Source organism: Helianthus annuus, chromosome 9 (genome assembly GCF_002127325.2).
Source record: "Helianthus annuus cultivar XRQ/B chromosome 9, HanXRQr2.0-SUNRISE, whole genome shotgun sequence".
In the NCBI taxonomy this organism is placed as follows: Eukaryota; Viridiplantae; Streptophyta; class Magnoliopsida; order Asterales; family Asteraceae; genus Helianthus; species Helianthus annuus.
Window position 1 is genome coordinate 21,821,055 of NC_035441.2, and position 21,720 is coordinate 21,842,774.

At 38.3% G+C, this 21,720-nt stretch overlaps 1 protein-coding gene and 1 long non-coding RNA gene across 2 annotated transcripts; both read left to right on the forward strand.

Moving 5' to 3' along the window:
- Nucleotides 1–5,511: 5,511 nt before the first annotated feature.
- On the forward strand, nucleotides 5,512–6,063 carry LOC118479380 (disease resistance protein RPV1-like). The gene has a single exon (XM_035976844.1). It carries the CDS (start codon nucleotides 5,512–5,514, stop codon nucleotides 6,061–6,063), a length of 552 nt encoding a protein of 183 aa, XP_035832737.1.
- Nucleotides 6,064–6,314: 251 nt separating this feature from the next.
- LOC110875389 lies at nucleotides 6,315–6,798 on the forward strand. The gene is made up of 2 exons (XR_004866604.1): nucleotides 6,315–6,542; nucleotides 6,636–6,798. It is a non-coding gene; the product is annotated as an uncharacterized LOC110875389 (long non-coding RNA).
- Nucleotides 6,799–21,720: the final 14,922 nt, after the last annotated feature.

Genomic DNA, 21,720 nt, shown 5'->3' on the forward strand with positions numbered 1-21,720 from the left:
TCTGTCACGACCCCCGACCCACCCTGGACGGAATCGGGTGTCGTGAGCAGTCCAGTGGTACCGGTGATTATTTTTGGAAAACATTGCAGCGGAAATTTCATCAGGACCGTGAGTTAGGAAAAATATCAGAGTTTAGAAACACCGAATTTTATTTAAATAGATGGAATAAATTCCATGTTTTACAAAGGTAGCTTTTAATAAAAATGATATTTCTTAATTTGATTTAATTAATAAAATAAGCCACTTCTTGAAGTCCTTCAGTGCTGGATCCAATTCTTACTCCAATATACTGTAATTACCTGAAACGTGTTTTAAAAAGGGTTTTGTCAGCGGGAAATACTGAGTGAATCATTCATTTTGATAAAAAGACACATAGTTATAAATTACAGCATAAGAGCGATTACTATGGCAGTATCTTAATTAATATCTGGTCTTGCCACCCGTGTGACGATGGTCATACCACTATTGGGTCCAGTCACCCAATTAGTGACGTTTTGTCACTGTTAGGTCTTATTAGCCTAACCCATGTTAGGGCTTATTGCCTAACTGTGAGAAATTAGTAATGTGCACAATACCCCACTAACCAGCGGTTAAGATAACCACGACTTAATCCCTGTAATTATAATACTTTGAAAATAATTTGGAGTATTGTAAAACAGTTGGCTCACAAACTGTGAGAAAAGAGTTTATAAAAGAGGAATGACTCACAAACTGTGAGAAAAGAGAATGACTCACAAACTGTGAGAAAACAATTTAAAAAGAAGAATGACTCACATTGCAGATTTAACGGGCAAGGTATAAGCCTACTGGTTAGCCTTGATTAAACCTAATTTAACATAATGCACACACACAGGTTAGTAACTAATACAGCAATTACGTCAATTCACGAGATTAAACCTTCACAACGATTAATCAGTGCAATACTCGATAATTCAATCGGATTCACAACGAATAACAGAGCATAGTCCGAATTCGAACAGCACTCTAATATTCAAGTCGAAATCACGACGAATAATCAAAGTACAAGCTCAATTGAGCAGCATCTGGACTATCGTTGGATAGTTATAATCGATCGGACGTTGAATCGTAATAGCGATCGAGTTATTATCCTGATTGCGGCAGCAATTCGAGACCCGTGTGTGTTTGTTGTATTGTTTCTGCTATAACTTGACGTACACAGCGAGTTTTTACGTCGTTTCAAAGACAGAATTCAAGTCCCAGACTCCTCTATTTATACATGAAATTTGACACCGTCGCATAGCGCGAGGTGTACCCCCCATGGGCGTCGCGCTACGCGAGTGGTAACCTATGTTCATAGGGTAGCTACGTGTGTAACTAGGCTTGCTGTGTTGACAGTTTCATAAAATTCGATTTTGATAGAGAGTTATGAAGATAATCGTTGGCTAGGGTTTATCCCCCCCTGAGTTTTAGGGGCCCTGATCCTGATTCTGATTGTTCTGGAAATTTTAGGGTTAGTGCAGAATTACTTGGGTTTCTCAATTAGGGTTTTCTTAATAGCTAATTACCATCCTGATTTTAGTGACAGTTGTTACAGAACCACTCATTGGCATATGGTCTTAGTACCGAAATTTCGTTTGATAGATTGCCGAGGTTCTGAGATATTCGGTCTTTATGCTGCTTATCATCTGGGTATCATGGTTGTATCTTTTACCGAAAAATAACGGGGACGCAAGTCTAGATCTTCCATGATACTATACATACGTGTACATATTGCAGACGACCTCAATAAGTAATCAACAATCACATGTCCAAACAAATAAGTGATAATATATCACATTTATCCGGGAGTCAAGTTCGTCTCTCTGCTGTACGAAAGTACTGACCTGTTCACGGACTTGCTCCTGTGCCCTCATGCATCGAAAATCAAGTTCCTCATAAATAAGTGATTCTATCACATAGGGCTTGTTTTCAAATCAAAATATGTGAGAATCTCACATCATATACGGTCAAACAGATGATAATCGGTATACTCACCGGTAAGATGAACCCTCGTGCATACCTTGATACGGGAATGTGTCGTGATGTGTGGATGAACACCGGTCGGTAAGTATAAATCATACCTTAACGTATCCCCTCGCCATGATTACATCTGATAAGTTGAGCTTAAGTGGACAACAATAACGATAATTGTTATAGAATGCTTATCTTAATGTTTAATTAATTGAACAACAAGAGTGTTTTGGCATGACCGTACACTGATATGATTCTCTTACCCTCGAAACTCGCAAAAAGAATGTCTGTATATATTTATTTATTGCTTTCAGTCTTTTCATTTCAAATATACAAAAATACCAAAAAGATTTTAGGTGTGTTTTAATATAAACTTTATAAAAGCCAAAAAGATTTTATTTCTATCTTATTTTCGATCGTACGATGTTGGAGCTCGAGTCTTCGTTACCTGAAACCTGAACGAAAACCGAATTGACTAAATCTTCATAAATGGTCGAAATTTGCAAGTTTTGAAAGTTGAAAACTAAAATTGACAAATTTGTTAAACTTTCAAACTGTCGGACGATGTTTGATTGTGACATGGTCATTCGTGTGTCATTTGTTTATTTTAACTATACTCCAGGCAGTTGTTCTCATTACGCGTTTAGATTTCTTGCATGTGCAGATTCTAAAGGCAAGGAGAACATGGTCGATGACAAGCTTCGGAATGAAGACATGACGTGAAGGCACTCAAATGATGAAGATGACCGAGTTGCCGCTGTCCATCATCAACACCACAAGGATCTCAAACACTGAAGATCAAGTCTTTCACGAGCATAACTCAAGGGTGAGCTTATGTTAAGGGGGAGTTTGTCAACACACTTACTATATGATACGGCGAGTTTGTTGATACACTTTCTGCTTTCAAGACGTGAAGACTTTCAAGATCCTCCGACATTGAAGACAAGAAAGGCGAATCTCGCGAGTAGCGTCCAAGGGGGAGTTTGTTGATACACGGTTTGTGGACGCGACTCGACGCGAAGCGACTCGGCTAAAGATATGACATTCCTCCGTCATATACGTTAAACGTACAAGCAAGGCCAAGTCACAAAATCACAAGAAACAAAACCTTGGACTTAAACAGTTAACCAGATCAGCTGAATGAATGATCTGGGCTTAACATGTTTGGCGAAACTCACTTGGGCCCAAGCCCAAGTTGGCGAAACAGAAGGATATTGACGTAACAACTTTGTTTCGTCAAAGCATGTTTCAATTTCGTTGACCATGATTATGTTTCGCCAAGATTATTCTGATTCGCAAAGCCTGATTCGCCGAAGCTTTGATTCGTTGATGCTGTTGGGTTGTATTGCTATAAATAGACTCTGTGGATAAGAAAGAAGGAAGAGAACACAGGCAAGCAAGCACAGAGAGAAAACACTCACACACACTGAGAGAGTTTGCAAAATAGATTTGTAAACATTGAGCTTCTAACCGAACCTTTCATACGTATTAATACAAGTGGTGTTAATCGGTGAATATTGTGTGTCTTGCATTTGCTTGTTTCATCTCGGTTTGCCGTTCCGGTTGGATTCCGCACAACCGGGTTGGTTAGTATACAAGGATTAGGCGACTAGATCCTCCTAGCCGGACCTACACAAATAACGAACCAATATAATGAAGTACGAACTTGAATAAAACTTCAACTTGAATCAACAGTAACTTGCATTACATAGACTGGAAGTTTGTAACTCTATTTATATGTGTCGAATAGGTATGATGAAGGATTGTGTCGATCAAGGAAAGGGTACGTCTGTTCCCATAATAACCGAATGTGCGGTTATTTGATCTACACACCTGTTCGCATACATAAGGCCCAACTTCATGACCCAATAACATAAAATAACAAATAAAAAACAAATAAAAACATATTGTCTGACCCATAATAAAAACTAATAAATGTAAAAATTACTATCGGCCCAAACCGGATCACTTGATGTTCTTGATTATCGATCTTCATGAACATGCTGAAACAAGGCTTCATAAATAGTCAAGATAATAAGCGTGCGGACATGGGCATCACTGACTGAAACTTTTGGTGAAGGAAAAGGGATGGTGCCATCAACATACCTGAATAGATTATTGGAGACAAGAAATGGTTGCACCATAGCCTATCAATACTTATAGTCGGTGCGTTAAGGGGTGAAGGCAAATTTGTGAGTTTTATGGTTTGTCTTTTCTTGAGTAGTAAGCAAGGCAAGATTGGCGATGATTGTTGGTTGTAGTGTTTTAGTATAGACTCAGGATTAGATGAATAACCTGGTATTCGATGAATAACCTGCTGGAAAGTAATACATGAAAAATAATCTGCTCGAAGGAAATTTACCGGAATGGTTTGATGAATAATCTGCTGGAAATCTGAAGGATTTGATACGTAAAGATAGTTGTTATTGATTGATTTAATTCTGATTACTAGGACAGACTCTAAATATAATGTAGGATATTACAGTTCAATACCTTGAACAATGACTAGGATAAAATACAATCCTAACTTAATTAATGTATTCTAACACTCCACCTCAACGAAGTTTGTTACCTCTCTCGCAGCTACATGCCAGCACGATCCGGACGACCCACTAGTGTAGGGATGAGCTTGGTCCTCGTTAACGTAGAAGTACCTAAAGTACGGATCTAGAAAATCACAAAAAAAAACACCAAAAGTAAAAAAAAAAGTACATATCCTGAAAACTCCAAAAGTGGGTATCAAATTGGTACCGAAAATGGCCCGATACGATACGGTTCGGTACCGGTATAGTATCGGTTGGTATAGGTATCGGGTACCATTTGTTTATCCCTACACTACGGATGGACTTGATGTGGGTGCTCTAAAAACATATTCTATTAATTAATGCTTTTAGGTAACAATGTTATTTTTTTATTTTATTGCTTAACTTAAATTTGGTTAGAAGTCTCAAACTCTTGATTGGCAGATGAGCTAGCGATTATCAAGTTCAGTTTGTTGATTAAAAACTTATTATCTTGCAAAGGTTAAAACCTTAAAGTGTCAATTTGAAGAAAAAATTCACTAAGTTTTTACGTACTTATACCAAATCATAAACATTTCTTAAAACTATTAGAGGAACCTTTCGAGTTATAAGAGGAACCTTTAGAGTTAATTCATTTACTTTTGCACACACTTCATTTGCTTTGCACTTCTTCCTTTGATACATTGCATTCAGAATGGGAGAAATAGCTTTATGTTACCCATGTATATAAAAATCTATGAAAAATTAAGATTTTTTGTAACCAAAAGATAACCTGAAAAATATATGAGCATATTTAATTCAGCGTTTTTTTTTGGTACAAAAATCATGACTTAATTAGATTGCAGTTTCACATTGTACACTTTCATCAAAGAGTTTAGCGTTTTAAAAATAACTGCACCATAACAAAAAAACAAGGTTCTTAAGAGGTTGAAATGTCTTGCTCTTAATGTGATATTTTCCCTCTTACTTTAGTTCCACAGCTGAGACAAACTTTATCGAACAAGTGGTTGAGACAGTTATGGGTAAACTAGATTTAAAACAACTAAGTACTGCAACCCATTTAATTGGAATGGGGGCTCGAGTTGACGTCATCAATTCGTGGTTGAATAATGATCAATATAGTGCTATAGCAATTTATGGCATGGGAGGCAGTGGCAAGACAACACTCGCCCAACACATTTACAACTTAAACAAACACGATTTTCAAAGTAGTAGTTTCATCCAAGAGATTGGAAAACATTCTAATGGGTTGCTTAGGCTGCAAAAGCAACTTCTCAAAGATGTTTTAGGTGGAAAGAAAATAAGAATATCTAGTGTTTCCGAGGGGGCACATAAGATCAAAGAGGTCCTACAAATGAAAAGGGTGCTTGTCGTACTTGATGACATTGATAAACACGACCAGTTATGTGCTTTACTTGGAACAAAGACATTCCTTACACAGAGCAAAATCATAATAACAACAAGGCTTAAAGGTATAAATGCCTGGTTTGAGTCGATATCTTGGAGGTGTTGGGTGCATTTGGATCCAAAATTCCTATGGAAGGTTTCAAGGATCTTGCAGTACAACTAGCTCAATATTGCGGAGGAAATCCGTTGGCTCTTAAAGTATTAGGTTCCTCTCTTTTTGTTAGTGATAATGACCTATGGAGGAGAAATACCATGAGAAAAGTTTGGGAAAGTAGAATGAATTCACTAAACACCTTTAAAGGAGATCTTGATTGTGACATCCAATGTGTCCTACAAAAGAGTTTCGACTCCTTGCCACTTCAGAGTCACAAAGAGTTGTTTCTACATATTGCTTGCTTCTTTATTGGTGACGATAAAGTACACATGGAAACGATATTAGAGGATGAGTTATATGCAAAATCAGGGATCGTGACCCTTATGAACAGATGTCTTCTTACCATTTCAACTCGTGGCGAACTTATGATGCATCAACTGCTTCAAGAAATGGGAAGAAACATAGTTGGTGTAGAGTCCAAAGATCCTGCAAAACGTAGTAGAGTATGGCATGATGTTGAATCTTATCAAATGTTGAGCAAAGAAGAAGTAAGATTCTTACATGCGTCTTTCAGCTTATTATGCATTTAACAACCTCTTATTAAAACAAGGATTCTCTAATTTCATCTCTTTCTCCACTAGGGTTCAAGTACAATTGAAGGCTTAGCACTTGACATGCGAAAGCTCAAACAGGGGATGTTATTTGAGGTATGAAAAAGATGTAAATTATTGTTTGGGACATGGAATTGTTTACTATGATTTCTTTAATCGATTAATGTTATCCTACATCAACATGTGAAGAAAATGTTCTTGGGTCTTAAGATCGATTGTCTTCCTCACAAAAAGTGCATAGAACTAGAATGTCACCTGCCTAACGTGTTTAAAACATGAGCCAAGTCACCATGATGGTTGGTGCACTAACATGCCTTTGTTTTTTCACATTTGAAATTGAAATTTCTTCCTAATTTGTTTGTTGTTAAAGGAAAGATTTTAATTTTACTAGTTTAGCGATTAAACATAAGGATTTGGCAAACATGTTTCGTTTTAGGTGTCATTGTTCAAACTATTCACATGGGTTTTGAGAAGGATTGAATTGTTATTTAAGTAGGTCATAGTCTGTCTTTATAGTTTCAAAAACCGTAACCAATCAAATGGCAATTTTTTGTGTTGATTTTGTTGTTTTTTAATTAAACGACCTCACCACAATGAGGTAGTGTATCTTCTAATGGTTCTTAGTGCATATAATTCTAAACTAGGTTGTTCTTACCGCGCGTTGCAGTGGAGAACTAAATAATTTACAAATAATTTACGGTATATCTTTTGAAATGAAAAGCTACAGTGAAAAAGCTGTTGGGTTTAATCTTGATGGGTTCGGGTCGACGGGTACAGGTCGGATCTGAACTGGGTCCGATATAAATGGTTTGAAAGATTGTTTGAAATCTAGTCATGATCTCCGGTTGACCTGGTAGTGGATGTGAACGTTGCAAGTTGTTGCTGAATTTATGGAGACATGGACTTAGTATTTTTGCATGTGATAGTTATTATTTTATTATAAATAGTAGTCCTATTTTATTTGTGATGTACCCCTTTATTATTGAATACAGAATCATTTTCTTTCTGCAACTCAAGTCTCATATACATACGTGAGTTTTATTGGTTATAGAGGGGCCTGAACCAACATTTGGTATCAGAGCGAAGGTTTAACAAGGGCCATTTTGAGAGTCGGAAAAGAATGAGAAAGTAGACGATTTCATGTGAGAAATCGCAAGGAAGAAATAAAGAAAGAAGAGTCGTCACCAGAAAGAACGCGAGAAAGACCGTGGTCGCCGGAAGAGGAACCAGTGATAAGAAGACCGCCGTTGGAAATATTGTTCCGACGCGAGAAAGAAGAAAGAGACCGTGGCCTGAGATTGATTTCTGGCGTGAGACCGAGAAGACCCAAGAAGCCACAAGAGATCGGCGGCTTGAAGAAAAGTAGACCGAATGATCGAAAGAAAGACCCAAACTGTGAACAAAGACCGAGAGTTCACATTAGACCGAGTCGTGAACCGAAGACCGAAAGAGTTCACGTTAGAAAGAAAGAGAAGACCGAAACTAGAGCGAACCTACGAGGTTTGTGTAGTAAGTATGTGTAGGTCCCGTTTTTCCGGTGGATCGATAACGTAAACCTATCCTTGTTTATCACAAACACGGTAACGGGTGCGGAATCCCCGTGACGGTGCAAACCAAACAAAGTGTAAAACAAGAACACGCGTAACCAAAAGAGTCAATATCTATTTATTAGGGATGAGTACAACCCGAAACATATACAAACAATGTTTACAGAGTTTCACTAAGTCTCACAGGTCTCTCATACGTTTCACACAGAAACTGAGAGGGGTATTTATACTAGACACAGACACAGACTTGACGAAACAAAAATAATCCTCGGCGAAACACATAAAGTCGACGAAACAAAAGTGTTTCGTCGACACCCATTTCAAATTCAGAAGTGTTTCGTCACTTGTATTTGGCCCAAGTTTAGGATTCAAAGCCCAATGTAAGTTTCAACCCGTGATGTATGTGATTGGCCCAGAAGAGGATTAGGCTCAATTTACATGTTGATTGGTCCAACAGTGTGTATCGTTGACAATTTTCACCAATTCAAAGCTTGTGACATCATCATGATGATGTCATGATGATGTGTAAACGGGACTGGTTCGCGGCTCTCCGTGCTTCGCGTGTCGAACTCTGGGACGCACAACCGAGGAATGTCGTGACGTCGGGCTTGAGCCGGACCTAACCGTGTCGAAACCAAGTCGTACTGAGCTGAGTCGAACCGAGCCGAGTCGCGTCCACACAAAGTGTATCAACAAATTCCCCCTTGGACGCTACTCGTGATGGTTCGTCTTCTGTGAATGTTCGTCTTCAGTGTCTTTCATGTCAGAGGATCTTCAAAGTCTTCACGCGTCGTAAGTAGAATGTGTATCAACAAACTCCCCATTTCATTTAGGAAGTGTGTTAACAAACTCCCCCTTAAAATGAACTCTCCATTGAGTCATGCTTGTGAATCTTTTGATCTTCAATTCTTTAGATCCTTGTGGTGTTGATGAAGGGTCAACGGCAACTCGATCATCTTTATCTTTTGAATGCCTTCACGTCGTGTCTTCATTCCGAAGCTTGTCATCGAACATGTTCTCCTCGCCTTTAGCATCTGCACATGCAAGAAATCTAAACGCATAATGAGAACAACCGCTTGGAATATAGTTTCCATAAACAAACGACACATGTGTGACCATTTTACGATCAACTACCGACTGACAACAGTTTGAAAGTTTAGAAAATGATCAATTTTAATCCTATAACTTTCAAAAACTTGTTAACTTCGACCATTTATGAAGATGCAATTGTTTTCCGGCTTAAGATCAGGATTTTGTGTAGGATAGAATCGAGTTCCAACATCGGTCAATCAAAAATAAACTAGAAATAAAATCTTTTTGGATTTTATAAAGATTATATTAAAACACACCTAAAATCTTTTTGGAGTTTTTCATTTTTCAAATGTAAAGACGGAAAACAATAAATAAATATATAAAAAGATGCAGAAACAAAATACAGTAAATAAATATTTACAGACATTCTTTTTGCGAGTTTCGAGGGTAAGAGAATCATATCAGTGTACGGTCATGTCAAAACGCTCTTGTTGTTCAATTAGTTAACATTTAGATAAGCATCCTATAACAATTATCGGTATTGTTGTCCACTTAAGCTCAACTTATCATATGTAATCATGTTTAGGGGATACGTTAAGGTATGATTTATACTTACCGACCGGTGTTCATCCACACACGACACATTCCCGTATCAAGGTATGCACGAGAGTTCATCTTACCGGTGAGTATACCGATTATCATCTGTTTGACCGTATATGATGTGAGATTCTCACTTATTTTGATTTGAAAACAAGCCCTATGTGATAGAATCACTTATTGATGAGGAACTTGATTTTCATATGCATGAGGGCACAGGAGCAAGTCCGTAAACAGGTCAGTACTTTCGTACAGCAGAGAGACGAACTTGACTCCCGGATAAATGTGATATATTATCACTTATTTGTTTGGACATGTGATTGTTGATCACTTATTGAGGTCGTATGCAGTATGTACACGTATGTATAGTATCATGGAAGATCTAGACTTGCGTCCCCGTTATTTTTCGGTAAAAGATACAACCATGATACCCAGATGATAAGCAGCATAAAGACCGAATATCTCAGAACCTCGGCAATCTATCAAACGAAATTTCGGTACTAAGACCATATGCCAATGAATGGTTCCCACCTGGTCTTCAGTCGATTTAAGATTTATATCACCCTGCACACTTTAAAATGATTCTGAGCATACCGATACATCTTATATAGAGCTGCTTATCGTTTTTCATTTAAAGTTTAAAGAGGTTTGGATAGACCACTGATGTACTATCATTTTCTCTTTTTCTCGCCAGGAAACTCATTTTTGTTTTTCTATTGTTTTTGTGTTTTTGAAATTTTTCGATGTTTTTGGATTTTCAAATTTGGATTTACTCCCCCTAAAATCAACAAACTAAGATAAAATAAAAAAACACAAAGATTATTTACAAAAATGATTTTCCGATGTCGGTTAACTCATGTTTTACCTCAATGCCGTTTACCAAAATTAAGTTTTAATCAGAAAGGATTTATCGAATTTTGGAAAAATCAGTTGGCATGTCAGTAATCGGTGTGGACCATGACAACATTGACGAGTTTCATAGTGAAACAATCACGTGTGAGGTGATATTCGAGTTCAACGTGTCAGGTCAAAGAGTGTTGTACGAGATGATAATAGTTCATAAAGCAGCTTAAAAATTGACAAGTATAGGAGAGATTAGAAATTCAAAAACCGTATCCTGCAACTGCTTTGTGCATTGCCAGGAATCTGAGCGCTCTCCTTAACTGAGACAGCAACAAGATCATAAACCTCCAGGTCCGGCTGGTCTTCCACATTGCACCAGCAAAGGTCTTTGTCTTTCTCCTTCAGAAGTAGTGTGCGGTTGTTCAATCCACGCCTAGGCATCCGCACACCCGGTTGGTTTGTTCAACAAACACATTTTCTTCAATCACACCGCGAGGAAATGTACACTGCACGTTTATCTTGTGAATTTTTGAACTTCAGACGTGCTGCAGGTGCGTACATTTTGATTTGAATCTATCCCGGGGACCTGATCAAAGCCTTTAACAATTACATTTTGAAATGATTTTTCATTTTGTCGAAGATATCACTTTCTTTCAACAGACAACTCTGTTTCCCCTTTCCTTTTCTCTCCATCAAAGGCAACAATTTCTTCTGTCGCCTATCTTGTGCAAGGACGTTCCACTATCAATAATCCTATGACTATCGATAGTTCCTCCTGGAACTTCCTGCATACTCACTCAGAGATTAGTTGGAGAGGGGGACCCAAGCCTTCATAGACTTGGGTTGCCCCTGAGAATCAAGAAATGTAATTTCAATTTCTTGATGATTTTTAAACACAGCACCTCCCCCTGAACTTTCACCCGTTTTAGGTTTCCAAGTTTGTTTTTGTTTACCAGATTGTGTATTATGTACAGTTTCTGGTTTTAATGGTTGTGACAAACTAGGTTTCCTTTTAACCGTTTTGACTTCAGATTTTAAAGCCTTTTCAACAGCCTTGACGTTTTGATGTCGTTTTGTTTCTTGTTCTTTAACAGTTCGTTTATCATGTTTTGGTGAAACAGGACGACGTTGTGGGTGAACCTTTTCAGGTGGTGCTCTTTCAACATAATTTGGTTTGGGTGAGTTTGTGCAGTCTTTAATGATGTGCCCAAACTTCCCATATTTGAAACACGTTCTCCTTTCAACAAACTTAGGAGAATTTGATCGAAGAGCTGACGTAGAAGTTGTAGACCCAGAGGTACTAGCTTCACACCCGTTTGTGTGTTGGGTGTAATTGTTATCACTATTGCGTTTCAAGATGTTGACCTTTTGAACAAATTCGGTATTTGACTTATTTTCAAAAGTCTCCACTTTATCAGTACCTTTGGATGCCACAAACTTAACGTCTTTTGTTTTCTTCTTGTAACGAGCTCCTTTTGAATCAACCTTAGCCTTTGGCTTTGGAGCTCGTTGTTGTTGTTTACCCTTAAAAGCAATTGGTTGTTGCTTTGTCGGTGATTTCTGTTTTCCAAATTGTTTTCTGATTTCAGCCTTTGGAATTGGATCACATTGAGTTACAGTAACTCCCGGGATCGTCTTTCCCAAAAACTTGCTTGTGTTGTCTTCAAAAACTTTATCAATCAAAGATGGATTGACATTTTTGATTGGAAAATCTTTGTCTGAATAAATTTTACTATCACCGACTAAAGTATACAACAAGTTATTGCTCTTAACAGCAGACACACATTCATTGTCATCTTTGACATCCTTGACAGGATCTATCACTTCCTTGGCAACAGGTTGCACGACAGGAGTAGGAGGATCACAAAGAATATGATTCTCAATTGGAATTTCTACTCCTTTCGTCTCATCAAGTGATTCATCCTGGTCATTCACATCTGATTCATCATCTGAAGAATCATAGTCCTCAATGGTTGGAGGACTTTGATTTGAAGCACATGATGACTTTTCTTTGTTATCAGATGAGCCCTCCGATGAATTGTCCGGTTTGAACCCTAGGCCAGTAATAACTTCCTCATAATCAAGAGGCACACTGGGTTCATACCGAGGCATATCCTCTTCATCGGGCATTTTGGTATAGTTATGTCTCAAAGGGGGTGGACACGCCTTATACCCAACGCCTTTTCTTTTCCCTTTTTGCTGTTGAACGTCAATGATGTGATCAAGCACAAATCGGGAGTTAGAATAACTCTCCAATTTTTGCTTGATAGCATCATGCTCGCATTTGGCAATGGCTAGTTCCTTTTTGGTTTCCTCAACAATGTTAATGTATTCGTTAATACTAATTTGTTTATGATAAACAACTTTGTTTACTTTGGAAACGCTTTACTTTAAGGTTTCAGTTACAGATTTAAATTCCTTTTCTTTTCGAACTAAAGCCATGTTTGCCTCTTTGCACTTTGACAGTTCAATAACCAAACTCTGATTGTGACTATGAACCATTTCAGATTCACGTTTCAATTCAGCACATACATGTTTCATCTTAGCACAATCACTACATATGCTAGGAGTTTCAAATTTTACCTGACTTGTAGAGGCTGAGACATTTGCCATAAAGGCAGTCTGAGAAGAGAAAGATCCATCTTCAGTGAGAATCTTCTCCATTTCTTCTGATGTAGCATCAGCTTTCTTGATCAAGTCAGATTTCTTGTTAGCATCATTCGGCAAATTATCAGCTTCAGAATCAGTTCTTTCATTCAAATTCGATTCGTCATCCGAACTGCCACTGTATCCCGAACTATCATCTTTTCCTGAAGATTCACCATCATTGACATTCTTGACAATTTCAGCATAAAACACAGTTCCTGTTTGATCACCGTTTCCCAACTGTATGGGCGGACCACAATCGACACTTGGATCAAATTGAGGTTGTGTTGTGGAAACTTGGGGTTGTGATGGAACAGGAATATAAGCACTACCCAAATGAGGTCTAGAATAAGCCTGAGCTTGAGCACTCATATGCGCTGGCGGATGATAGGCACTCGGATCGAAAACCGGAGGAGGAGCTGACTGAGGAAACGGAAGAGAACTTGTATTGGACATAAACTCCGTTTGCAGTTTTGGTTGCTGAGCTGCACTGGATCTAGCTAAAGCATCGAAACCTGGAAGGTACATTTCAGTATTTTGAGGAACAAGAGCTCGTTTAGCTTTCCGGATTTCTTCGTCATTCTTGTGTTCCAGCTTCTGAATGAATTCATAGATACTGACAGTATCTAGAGTACCCGTATGCTTTAAAAGCTCAATGAATGGGCTCCACTTTGGAGGTAGAGCATCAGCAAACCGTGCTACCATTTCCTGTTGAGATGTAAGAACACCAAAATAACACATTTCACACATCAAATGATAATAACGAGTAGTTATATCATTTAGGGTTTCATTCTCTAAGAAATGAAATGACTCGAATTTCTTCTTCAACAGATCCTGGCATGTCTTTCTAGTAGCTGCATATCCTTCTCCTCTCGCTACCAAAAGATTCTGTATGTTTTGATTTTGATTCGACACCAAAGCCCATTGACTTGCACTTATGGATGGTTGAGGAATCATATTTCTTGCCCACGCGGCTGGGGAAGTTTGATCTTGACCTGGCTGTGGGTCCATACTCCAATCCCATGGACTCGTGCAACTCATGATTGGTGTATAGAAGTGAAAAATTCCCTTTTGATGAAACGGTGATATTTAGAAGCGCGATTCAGCTAAACTTCGCGAACACCCAACCCCACTTTGCAACTCAAAAAAAAAAAATGATAGATAAATAAACCTCAATTTTTAGGGAGCCTAAGTTTTAAAGTCCACGATACGATCTGGTAAGGCCCGACTAGGATTTTGTTAAAAAAATGTTACACAAGCCTACCAAAATGAATTAGTTCTCCAGCCCACAAAATGCAACAATTTTTTTTTTTTTTAGTCAACACAACATATTTCCAATCACCAAACAACCTTAGAAGTTAGAACCACATCGAAATGAGCATTTTTTTTTACATAGCCATAACTCATAACATCAAACTGGGTCAAACTATGCAGACCTAAATCTACACAACAGGTACTAGTCTGGGCCCAAGTAATCGCCCTCCAAGCCCATAACCGCGGAATGAAGACACGACGAAACTGATTGTTATGTGGATCTGATCGACGAAATTGATTGGAAAATGACGAAATTGGTTTGATAATAATCAACGACGAAACTGTTTTTTTTTTTATTATTTATTTAATCCTGGTTGACGAAACAGGGTTATGACGAAACCCCCCCTTTTTTTTTATTTAATTTGACGATGGAACTCAGTATGTTTACTAAACCACTTGTGAGAATTGACAAAACTTTGTGAAATGTGTTTTGGGATAAGATCTGGAAGTGGAAGTAGGTGAGAATAGGTGAGATTTTTCAAAGATAAGCCTTATCTTGCTTCTGACACACTACATAACTTTTTCAAAGTACACCTTACTGAAGACGCATTTTGTCAACAAACATCATGATTTTTTTTTTTTTAGTACACAAATGTCAAATAATTATATAATAATCACAATCACTTTTATAATCTTTCAATAAAGATCAAACAGTGAGCTTTAGCAAGAACATTATGAAGATCTGTTGAAGATATGAAGTTTCCGGCAAAAATTATGATGATTCCGGTCACCGAACAATTTTCCGAAACACGATTTTGCTTAAAACTTTCAACAAAAACCAAATGCTAATATGTAAACACTCAAACAAACAAGGTTTTTGATAAAAATTTTAAGCAAAACAACAAAGATCTAACAGATTTTAGCCACTTTTTCAAAAAAAAAAAAAATATGAACTTTTCAAGAACAAACTTGGTAAAAACCGAAACTTGTTTGGTTTTAAACAAGGATTAGAGCCAATGCTCTGATACCAATTGTAGGTCCCGTTTTTCCGGTGGATCGATAACGTAAACCTATCCTTGTTTATCACAAACACGGTAACGGGTGCGGAATCCCCGTGACGGTGCAAACCAAACAAAGTGTAAAACAAGAACACGCGTAACCAAAAGATTCAATATCTATTGATTAGGGATGAGTACAACCCGAAACATATACAAACAATGTTTACAGAGTTTCACTAAGTCTCACAGGTCTCTCATACGTTTCACACAGAAACTGTGAGGGGTATTTATACTAGACACAGACACAGACTTGACGAAACAAAAATAATCCTCGACGAAACACATAAAGTCGACGAAGTTTCGTCGACACCCATTTCAAATTCAGAAGTGTTTCGTCACTTGTATTTGGCCCAAGTTTAGGATTCAAAGCCCAATGTAAGTTTCAACCCGTGATGTATGTGATTGGCCCAGAAGAGGATTAGGCTCAATTTACATGTTGATTGGTCCAACAGTGTGTATCGTTGACAATTTTCACCAATTCAAAGCTTGTGACATCATCATGGCATCATCATGATGATGTCATGATGATGTGTAAACGGGACTGGTTCGCGGCTCTCCGTGCTTCGCGTGTCGAACTCTGGGGCGCACGACGGAGGAATGTCGTGACGTCGGGCTTGAGCCGGACCTAACCGTGTCGAAACCAAGTCGTACTGAGCTGAGTCGAACCGAGCCGAGTCGCGTCCACACAAAGTGTATCAACAGTATGTCATGTGTAGCTCGTAGCAAGAGAGAACGAGTTCGAATCACGCAAGAAAAACGATTCCGGTATTAGCATGGAAAGCAAGAACGAATGCAAGCAAGAATCGAGCAAGTACAAAGAACCGAATCAAGATTAAGGGGGTGAATGTTGGGTTTAATCTTGATGGGTTCGGGTCGACGGGTACGGGTCGGATCTGAACTGGGTCCGATATAAATGGTTTGAAAGATTGTTGGAAATTTAGTCATCATCTCCGGTTCACCTGGTAGTGGATTTGAACGTTGCAAGTTGTTGCTGAATTTATGGAGACGTGGACTTAGTATTTTTGCATGTGATAGTTGATGACGGGGGTAGCCCAAGACCAAATAAAATGGCATTAATACATGACTGCTTAAAAGGTAAAAAGGTTCAAAGCTTCAAAACCTGGGGAGCTGAAATAAAGCTACTCGGAAACAGTAAGAAGTCACATCTCTGGGTTGCTTCACCAACTCACGAGCCGCAAAAGTAACGCAAGTCCACAGAGCACACTCTTTTATCCTCGGGGCAAAAGACTTCAACCCCCGAAAGGGTAAGTCCCTCACTGCAAGCATGGTCACTAGTCAAACGCATTCCTCATTGAGAGATGCCTTCTCCTATACATTCAACACTTCATTTACTAAGCAGACATTCCTGGCCAGCCCTGATTCCGAAGATCTCTGGTCATTCACATCGGGTACTTGCTTCATGCAAGTCACTCCCTTTCACATCCAACACACACATTCCTTTTGCTAGTTCATCCGAATCTGAACACACTTTAGAGGAGGATCTTTAGCAAGCGACAAAAATAAACTAGTCCACCTCTCTCCACGTCTTGCAAACGTGGGGGGGACCCCACTGATGACTGTGGTAAGGGTCAATCAAAAACCTAAATAAGCTACGTAGATAGCGTAAGTAGGGTATCGTATCCACGGGGAATTTGTGGTTAGCGTTAAAGAAAATTAATTAAAACTAAACTATCTAAATTGGGGGTTTGTTCGTCGTTTTAAAAGAAAACACGATTTGTCACGAAAAGTGTTATCAAGATGAGAAGAAGTAACCTCCACCCGGAATCCCGAATACCCGTTTTAATATAAAAATCTGTTTTCTGATTCAAAACCCCACATAGACATGGCCTCGGAATTAATGAATTTGATTAGTTAATAGGGATAGTTTTTAAGATTCACCATGCAACCTAATAACCCGTTTGATTGTATCAGCTACCCACCGATTTACCAACCCGCTAACAACACAAGAAAGTTGCCAATACGCTTAATAAATGACAAGTAGTTCAAACACAAGAAACGTTTACCAATAATCCAACACAAGTAGTCAAGATATACTAGTTTGTACGAATCAGAAAAATAGATAATTACATCAAACCGCGTAAACGTTCATCCGGGCGAAAGTCACCGAGAGATTTAGCCACTCATGCTTGTCTTCACATCCAAGATGTAAGATAGATGCTGCATTCGTCCCCTATGTTGTGCGACGGCTGAGGTTTTTATACGTCCAAGGTAATATATATTCTCTCCTACTTACGTCCCCAGGTATCATTATTTTCAAATAGGGTTTGATTAATAGATATGAATGTTAAAAGGCCCACAACAGCATGTCATTTACGTAAATCCTAGGCTGGAGACCTTCACGGTGGGCTTGGACTTGGCTTTGGCGGCCCTTTTTTTCTTTCTGTTTGTATCCTATTCGTTCCTTCAAATAATAATCGTCAGCTCATGATGATGCCACCTTTTGTTCTAATTCCTTCAGCCGCTTTTTTTTTTTCCTTTTGCAAAGTAGAATTCCATACACAAAAAGAATACTATAATAATCCTTTTCTTACAAGGCTTGCATGCATGTATATGGCTGATGTGCTTTTTTTTTTAATATCATGTATCTTCAGCTTTCACGTCTTGTATTAACCCTTCGAACCCACGTTTCAATTCATTTTCTCTAGTTTACACCCGTATCACCTGTTAAACAACAAAATAACAACGCACAATAAATATATATATGACACAATTTAACTTATTTCACACACTAAAAACCAATGTAATTTACTACGAAACACACATATTTTGACCCGACATCACATCCCCAGACTTATGTTTTTCGTCCCGAAAAAATTATTCGCAATGGAATCACAATCAAAACAAATGGCTTTCAATATATTCATTATTTTATTAAAACAAATCACATCACACGTTAACCAAGATTGTGAATATACGGTCCACTTAAACCCAACCGCCGGTTTCGAAGCCCTTATTTTCGATCTATTAAGTTCAAGTAATTTATAGTCATCTATGGATCCCACACTCAAAAGACTACGACTCCACCTAATCCCGTTTCAAGCTTATGATATTAAAAGATTTATAATCTACCGCCTTATATAAAAAAAACTCTTATAGTATTCCGATTAAACTTTATGATGGATGAATGGATGATATTGTGAGCTTACATGCTTTTGTATACGATCAGTCCAGCGGACATACGCCATACGAGTCACCATCCCCATGGTTAATGCCATAAACTTCACGTCTTTTTTTTTACATGTGCTCAGATGAATGGATGGAATTTTTTTTTTTGGGCGCCACACTGTTTCGGATTTGTTTTCACAAAAAGAAACAGGTGTGCCAGTTTAATCGGAAAAACTTGTAAGTTTTTTACTTATGACGTACCCCTTATACTCTCTACAGTTTCAGTTTTACCATATCTCCTAAGGCGGGAACCCACAAGACTCCTATTTTAAGTTATTTTATATCAAATCTAAGGAACCTTTCAACCAGCTGGGCCTACCCACATATCCTAAATTAGACGTGTGACCGATTATTTATTATCTCATATATATAATAATCGAAAAGCCACTGATTTAATTACACCTATCATTTTCCATTTATTGCAAACATTTCCTCAAAACATTTACTATTTTTTCAATTTTTTTATTTTTGATTTTTTTCAATTTTTATTTATTTTTTAATTTTTACGACACGACTGACACGACTAAGACACACTAGACACTAGTCTCCCCTCCCCACACTTAATTCCAACATTGTCCTCAATGGAGCGAGAAACTATTGACACACTAAAACGTAAATAAAAATACATAAAGATAAATGGAACAGACTCCCCTGATTTGACGCGGTTGAATTCCTATGAGCCTTGTTCCACCACAACCGTATAGCATTTCATTCGCGGTTGCTTCAACACGAGACACTTGACTTGAAATTATTCGAATCACTTTCGTCCAAATAGAGATTGAGTATGGACAAAAGTGATCGTCACCTCCTGAGACTTCCCCACACTTGGGTATACGCATCCGTGAAGATAATTAAAACCTGCAAGAACACACACGCAACATAACACAAAACAAAACAAAACAAAACAAAAATACAATACTCTACATCCTCGGGCTGCCTCCTGAGAGCGCTAAGTTTTAGATCTTCAGCCAGATTGTACCTGATATGCGCTACCGTGGTTTCAATGCACATTTACCCCTTGTATTTCCAATGAATGCCCGGAATTTTACATTCCATCTCCATAAGCTCGTCAGTATAATTGGCATGTTTAGAAAGCACCTGCAGGTTTCGCTGATCCACTTCACGAGATATACACTGATGTCTTGTAGCTTCGCCCTTTTCATCTTCTTCCTCGAACCCTCTTCCCCACACTTGTTAATTGGAATGATTGATACGGGAAGAGGTTCGGTACACACATTCATCTCATCAGACTGCTTTGCCTCATCATCCTCACACACCATCTGATCCACCAGTGACTCTTCATTAGATAAAGGATTCATAGGTGTGGTATTATCCTCCACAACCTCCTCCTCCATGAGAGAATAATCTCTAATATCATCAGGTAATGGTGAAAGACGCTCCTCTATTTCTATCTTCATTTTTAATGTCTGACACTTGGAAACTAGAAAGCTGATTCGATCTTCATCAGAAAGGCTGGGTGCTGATAAATACTGCTCGATTTTGGACAAAATCACTTCCAACATGCAAGCTTTTTATCCCCCTCGGTCTGATAAGTATGGACACCCTCGGGCTCAGAATATTCCTCGGGATGATATTGTCGGTATCCTTGATACGGTCTTGAGATGTACGCATCCTTCATTTTTTTTATTCCAATACTTCGGATTTTCCAAATACACCGCGTACACATCATCATAATCATAAGTATGATTACGACCACAACAGAAACATTGTCCATCCGTCCTTGGTTCATAAGCATCCTCGTCCCGATCCCATCCGTCAGAGTAATAACCATCCTCCACCATTGTATCAGAATCATAGAAATATGGTGGAGGGGAAGGATTATCATAGCAAGGCATCGGTGGTTCTTCCAATTTCGCTTTTTCCCGTCTAAATCGGGCCTCGTGACAACAGATACACGGGTGAAGTGGTTCCCCGCACAACTTGCATGTAGAAGAGCTGCAAAATATAGTAAGATGTGTCATCCTGCACAAACACAGCTCAACTACCACCGTAAATCACGAACAAACAAAAATAATAAGAAAAAAAAATGTTTTTAGGTTTTTTAGAATTAAAAAAATAAACAAGAACAACTAACTACTAACTAAATAACTAACACTAAGCGCACTAATTCCCCGGCAACGGCGTCATTTTGATGACTGTCGTAAGGGTCAATAAAAAACCTAAATAAGCTACGTAGATAGCGTAAGTAGGGTATCGTATCCACGGGGAATTTGTGGTTAGCGTTAAAGAAAATTAATTAAAACTAAACTATCTAAATTGGGGGTTTGTTTGTCGTTTTAAAAGAAAACACGATTTGTCACGAAAAGTGTTATCAAGATGAGAAGAAGTAACCTCCACCCGGAATCCCGAATACCCGTTTTAATATAAAAATCTGTTTTCTGATTCAAAACACCACATAGACATCGCCTCGGAATTAATGAATTTGATTAGTTAATAGGGATAGTTTTTAAGATTCACTATGCAACCTAATAACCCGTTTGATTGTATCAACTACCCACCGATTTACCAACCCGCTAACAACACAAGAAAGTTGCCAATACGCTTAATAAATGACAAGTAATTCAAACACAAGAAACGTTTACCAATAATCCAACACAAGTAGTCAAGATATACTAGTTTGTACGAATCAGAAAAATAGATAATTACATCAAACCGCGTAAACGTTCATCCGGGCGAAAGTCACCGAGAGATTTAGTCGCTCATGCTTGTCTTCACATCCAAGATGTAAGATAGATGCTGCATTCGTCCCCTATGTTGTGCGACGGCTGAGGTTTTTATACGTCCAAGGTAATATATATTCTCTCCTACTTACGTCCCCAGGTATCATTATTTTCAAATAGGGTTTGATTAATAGATATGAATGTTAAAAGGCCCACAGCAGCATGTCATTTACGTAAATCCTAGGCTGGAGACCTTCACGGTGGGCTTGGA

What these genes read in the sequence shown, in the direction of transcription:
- LOC118479380 (XM_035976844.1), top strand. Translation starts at nt 5,512, where the DNA reads ATGGGTAAACTAGATTTAAAACAACTAAGTACTGCAACCCATTTAATT.